At 35.5% G+C, this 6,443-nt stretch overlaps 1 protein-coding gene across 3 annotated transcripts in view; it reads right to left on the reverse strand.

The window, feature by feature from the left end:
- Nucleotides 1–4,596, reverse strand: part of Pi4KIIalpha (phosphatidylinositol 4-kinase II alpha) — a 30,337-nt gene extending 25,741 nt beyond the window's left edge. For 2 of the 3 annotated variants that reach the window (XR_015071737.1, XM_085956464.1), the window contains exon 1: nucleotides 4,260–4,596. Coding sequence is in view for 2 of the 3 variants with exons in the window: in XM_085956464.1 (XP_085812590.1) it covers nucleotides 4,260–4,488 (229 nt within the window). In the remaining variant the exon portion in view is untranslated. Of the gene's footprint in view, nucleotides 1–3,778 lie in introns of all 3 variants that reach the window. The other variant, XM_085956465.1, reaches the window with a different exon arrangement.
- Between the last annotated feature and the right edge of the window lie 1,847 nt (nucleotides 4,597–6,443).

The following is a 6,443-nucleotide window of genomic DNA, read 5'->3' on the forward strand; positions in this document are numbered from 1 at the left end:
TGCTCATGCTCTGGAAGCAAATAAACAGCTCGTAGGTATTTATAAAGGACTACTTTCAGACAAGCTACCACTCATCCATTGCTGCATAGATATCTTTAAATAGATGAAAGTTTATTCATAAAATGCCATTTTGATTGATTCAATTACAACAGGCGTTGAATCTGCACAAATTAACTTGCCCCTATCGTGGCAGCAGAGTTTTTGCTAAGCTGTTTTAGACCGAGATAAGCATCGACACAATTGGCTCGTTCCTTAATATGTCACGAGTCAATTAAATATGTTGCACCAAAGAGTTTGCACTATAACAGGAGAGTGGTTTATTAACATTCAGTATGACAACACTCAATGACTATTCTGCATTGCCACAGTAAAATTGATATTCTGTATGTTTCCCACGATGGCCACGCGGCTTAAGCGTCAGTCTATAATGTTGTGTTCCAGGATCGAACCCTAGGTCTGGCAAGTACTCATATTGTTTTTCAATTTTATAATAAGTTAATAAGTTAAGCAAGTGGCTGACGTCCATTTCTCGTAAAAAAAAAAAACAAAATCTGTTAACACAAACCTCCACTCTGTGGAGGCCCATATGATTTTATTAGGATGGTCAAAAAAAAAATGTTGGCACATTAAACAATTTTTGTGATTGTTCATTCACATATTCTAAATAATGACAGTTTGGGTGTATTTGGCTACCTATATAGTGTACATAAAGTTGACATGGTGTATCGATCTTGTCACCGACAGTTATAGTTACATTTGAATTATAATATGAATGTTTAAGTTTCGGTACAAGTTGATATAAATATACCTAATTATTGTTACAACCAAGGTATTTCGATGCATTATTACGATCAGAATAATTGTTTAACTTGACAGCATATTAACCATAATGGAAAAAAATGGGAACAAAAAATATTATCCATTTGTAAGATATCATGCTAAGTGAGTCAATATATTATTTTTGTATTTTTACAAGAGTCTTCTCGTGTATCCCCAATTGTACATAGTCTGTAAAAGTGTAAACTGAATGTTTGAATACGTTAAAAATGCATGAAGTCGGGTACCTATGAATTACGATTAATTACATTGTTTTAAATATGTTCTTTAACACCTAGGATTAACCGGGATATTGACTATTAAGGGAACATATTTTCACATTTATCTTGATAAATCAAGTCAACTATATGTTAAATTAATAATAACGTTATTCAAATATTATATGAGAAATCCAATTATTGCAAGTGAATTACATGAATATAAAATTCAACATGAATGAAAGTATGAGCGATTGGAATCACTCAGTGAAATGAAGTCTACCGTGACAGAACTAACAAAAAAAAATGAATGTTATTAAACAATGTAATATATAAATAAAATTTTGCATTACCTCCCATTACACGTAGCTGAAGTTTATTTATTCGTTTGTTTATGAAAACGATTTCGAATACAAGGACGGATTTCAACATGGATGACTAATGCAAATAATTGAAACCAGTAGTGCACATTACACACACACAAATCATTTGCACAATATTGTACAAGTCCTAATGGCTTATTACATCATCAGAGGGATGATGTTAAATATGAAAAAAACTGTCCCCAAGTTGTTATTTATAGAGGATGGTGTCAAATAGGAAAGAAAGGTTTGCCCTAGATGCGGACATAAGACACTAGACTGGAATTATTTCCGTTACGGCCTGCAGCAGAGTACATTTCCAGGAAGTGCTTGTAAGCTTTTACAGATTTTGTAGATATTATGCAACAAAGCAATTATAATATATGATGATTAACTTCAATAAGTTCTCCATATCAATGAAATACAGTAGAACTTCGATTATCCGGATCTAACGGGGTTCCGGATCTAACGGGGTTCCAGATCAACCGGACAACGAAAATTCAGATAATCAAGAGAAACTGGAATTTATGAATGGTCTTTTCAAAATGTTGTTTCATTGTGTTTGTGTTAATGTTTTTTTCTGTTCAATTCTTTAATAGGTATATTTGGTTTTGGATACTGATAATAGATCTTCATTATTTCCGTCTGTTATCGAAGTGTCTGTTTTCAAATTAGGCACTTAAATAATTCTATTACACTCTGATCCATTGGTAGTATCACCTATAGATGAAACATTTGATGAAAGAAATTTTACCGATGATCCATATAAAATTAAAAGACTTCTAATATTTTTAAAACATCTGGGATTCTTTGATTACCCAATAAGAAATAGCGGGAGTCTGTTTGCGTGTTGAACTGGTTTCATACCTCGCTGTAGTGTTTTCACATCTTGACACTAAAGTTTAGCCGGGAAAGAACCGCATGAAAATACACCCTTGAACTTCTTTATATTATGATTATTTCGTAACTTTACGCTCTGAGCTGCTATCCTCAGCTGACAGCTGACTGATTGGACGAACAATAAGTAAATTTCCACCATATTTTTTTTTACATTTGAGGTCATTGAGGTACCCCGATGCTATATTTATTAGACAAAAAACAACCTGAATCACATCCTTTCAAGGCAATAGCCGCGTACTTAGCCTTGCGAGGCTGCCTCGGGCGTTTGCTTCACAAGAATCGCAACAAAAATTAACGTTACGCGAGACAGCCACACGCAGCACCTTTGTGCATCGATAAACCGACAACGATTTGATCGGTCGCGGCAATGCTCGGCAAGGCGGCGCGTGCGTTTGCCTCGGGCGAGTCGCGTACTGACTGAGCATTTTGCCTCGCGAGGCTTTTACATATAATATTATCTATGGCGAAGCTGCCTATTGACTATATCTAACTTAGGTACCGTTTAATGATGGCACAATAATACTGCTATTTATGTCTGTTGAAATTATTTGTTTTGTACAATCCGGATTCTACTGTAGTTAGAGAACACGCAACGACAAAAATCTACACCTATCAAGATTTTTTATTTTGACAGTTAAAGCGTCAATGACATTGAGCTCCTTTACGAGCTGCTTGTTGGTGAATTTACAATCTGCCTGTAAAGTCGCCCAGTGTCATCATCGAACAAACTAACAATCTACCGAGAAAAGTTGAAAGCCAGTCAACTTTACACGCGGGCGTGTAGGCCTACTGCATCTGCGCAGAAGAGCATAGTAGCGACCTCCCGGTAAAAAAACGAACTACGTTCTGTCAAAATAGTCGCTAGCTTGTTGGCTTCTCAGCGAATGGAAAGTTTTGTGTGTCATCATCACAATCACAGTAGCTAAATCGCCCGCTTTTAAATTCGCCAACAAACAGCTTGTGAAGTAGCTCAATGTCATTGACGCATAAGTAATAATTGTTTCAAATATGTAGATATAGGTACCTATATATGACTTTTGCGCATCCTTCTTTGGCTTCTTGTTATAAAAAAAAAAATTAAAACCGCCATTTTAACATAGTGTAAGTACCTACTGTATATTATGGAAGTCTTTAATAATAAGTAAACAACATGTTTTGAAATCATAAAAGTAGGTACTAGCTTTCACAACATAGCAAGCTAAATATATAAGCAATTATGACTCTTATGATGACTGTTATAGGAATTACTATTAAACAATGTGTCATTAATTAAATAATATGTAATTAAACCTACTAATGTATAAAATTGATTATTGATATTAGTGATTAGTGATTACCAAGGTAATGTCTCAATCAGCAGTAAAAAAAATGTAACATGTTACCCAGTAGCTGTCAAAGAATGAACATATTAACAAAAAATGCACGAAAATAAAGAAATTGTGCACTTTGTCCAAATAATATCAATAATCAGTAAGACTATACCTTTCAATTCTGCGATTGGATTTAAATATTCACCGTCGTATATGCAGATACGATCGTCAGTACCTTGATGGGAAATGTTGACAGAATTTTTCGACACACTCAAATCTAATTCCAATTTATCCATATTTAGATGAAAAGTCGACGTCTGCAGCTCACAACTGCATTTAGGTTCTATAACATATGTTTAAACAACCCGTAATCAAATATTTAACGTTTGCCACGAAAGACACAACAATGCACTTCACAAACCTGGCGAAAACTACACGGTTGCAAATTAGTTATAATCGCCAATCGGACAGGTATGTAGAAAGTAGGAAGCCGTACGATTGATTACATAGAACGGAAACCCACACGGCGGGACGTGTTTGTTACGCGGTCTCGTAAAACCATAATAATTAACTCACAAGAACGCAGGAGTGACAAGAGTGTTAGTAGAGCACCTGTCACACAAATAATAGCACAGGAAACGCAATTTGTTTACCGATGAATTGGTTGAATGAGATATCGAGATCGCCGCGACCCCCGAGAAGGGGTTGCGACTCTCTGTTTATCCCTGGAGAATCCACTGCGCTGTCAAATCCGACGTCTGGAACGAGACAGATCTCCTCCGTGCTGCTGGACAAGGACACCACGCTGTCATCAACTTGACTCACGGGAAACTGGGTCTTCGATTCCAAATCTAAACTCAACAGAGGTTCTTCCGTACTCATTAGGATTCACAAAGCCGACACTTCTAGACTTCATTTATTTTGTTTCGCAATTTATTTTAATCAGAGTGCACAATAACATCACGCAAAATATTTGACCCTCGGTTAATCAACCTACAACAGGATTCTGGATTGTACGCAAGTACGCTGTCATTGTGGTGTCTGAATTTTGGGGATGCTGTGTCCTTTTCATCGGTATCTTGCCGCCCAGTAGAAAAAAAGAGATACATATATCTGTCTCGATACGAATAATATAACGAAAAATAGGCGTATCTGCCAACTCTTTCTCAGTGACACAGTTGATACGAGTGAAAAGGCGACAGAGATAATATTGTTTATTGCGCCGTATAATCAACCAAAGGACAGCTGATATGCCAAACACCATGATAACGCAGATTCCTAACAATGCAATGATCTCAGTGGTTAAAAGATTTCCTACATTATCATTATCTTAAAAGCGGGATATTTGAATATTTTCTGATTCTCAAAGAAATTATTTATTATGTTCTTTCCATAAAAATGTTGATTTTATGATTTTTCACTCGCAGCCGTAGTGTCAAACATTTTTTTCGATGCTTAGTAGGGATTTTTATAGCGGCAGACATGGTTCAGGATAATCCCATAGTTATTATTATAAGTAGGTACTTTTAAGTGGCTATGTTTAAAAACTGCTCCTCTAAAGCCGCGTTGATACGGTCCAAGTACGATCCAAGTACACTTGGACCAAGTGCCATCCAAGCGACAGCTTCATACTAATTATTCCTATCCAAGGTACTCGGACCGCGTCCTACTCATCCAAGTTGGTTTGGATAGGAGTAATTTGTATGAAGCTGTCTCATACGAGCAGGGGGGTAGGCAGCTTGAGCGTCGCTTGGGGGCGGCAGTTACCCAAAGGGCGGAAAATTAAGAAGAATAAAATTATTAGATATAATTAATATATAGAAATACCCACCTAAACTTAGTAATAATGGAAATATCTTTCCACTAAAAATTCATCAGATTTGATTGATATAGTTACTGACTTTGCAACAAAAAAAGGCCAGGGAAGTTTTTTTATTTTAATGGTCTTGAGACTAATTTATGATTAAAAATATGTATATATTAAATATTATTTTGTTTAGATGTTGTACAATAATAGCATAGAAAAAATGATGTGAACACAATAAATCTGTGTATTGATATATGGTACAAACCAAATGTGTCAGAAACATCAACCAAATAGAACTTCAGACTCAGATTTAGGTATATATCTAACGTAGGTATATTATATTTATTCGCTTTTTATATCTAAATTTATTTTTGTATGTTTTAGTGGTAGGTATATATTTTGTTAGTAATGGATCCATACAACACATTTCTTATATATTGGAGTCATGAAACGATGATAAAAAAAATACTGTATAAACAAATGGGGCGCCATTTTGGCGCTGCCTATGGGCGGCATTTTGTCTAGGGACGTCACTGCATACGAGTGCGCTTGGATGGCACTCGGTCCTTGGTACTCGGTACCGGTCCTCGGTACTTGAATCGTACTTGGACCGTGTCAAAGCGGCTTTAGCCAGTATTGTTTGTAACCTATTATAACTTCAATTGAATACAAAGTCGACTTCTAGCCAAATAATTTAGAATATACCTATCTATATCTATGACTGGCGAACTATGGACTAACTATCGATGAAGTTGGAAAGCTAGACTCGTATTCTTGATGGAAAAAAGTTTTAGATTTTGTACTGAGGGAGGCCTTGCATGATCTTTGTATAGGGGCTCAATTAATATTTCTAGTTACGCAACTGAATTATGGCAGACTTTTTATAATAATTAATAATACTATTTTTGCGATTATAAGAAATATTTTCAGCATCGAAATAAACATTTTGAAAATAAGTTGTTTTATAATATGTATAGGTAAGTAGGTACACCATTTTGCAAATCAAATACTTACCTTACTTTATTTTTCA

This window comes from Rhyacophila brunnea, unplaced genomic scaffold, assembly GCF_057557595.1.
Source record: "Rhyacophila brunnea isolate RB1 unplaced genomic scaffold, BYU_Rbru_1.0 scaffold_6, whole genome shotgun sequence".
Classification (NCBI taxonomy): domain Eukaryota; kingdom Metazoa; phylum Arthropoda; class Insecta; order Trichoptera; family Rhyacophilidae; genus Rhyacophila; species Rhyacophila brunnea.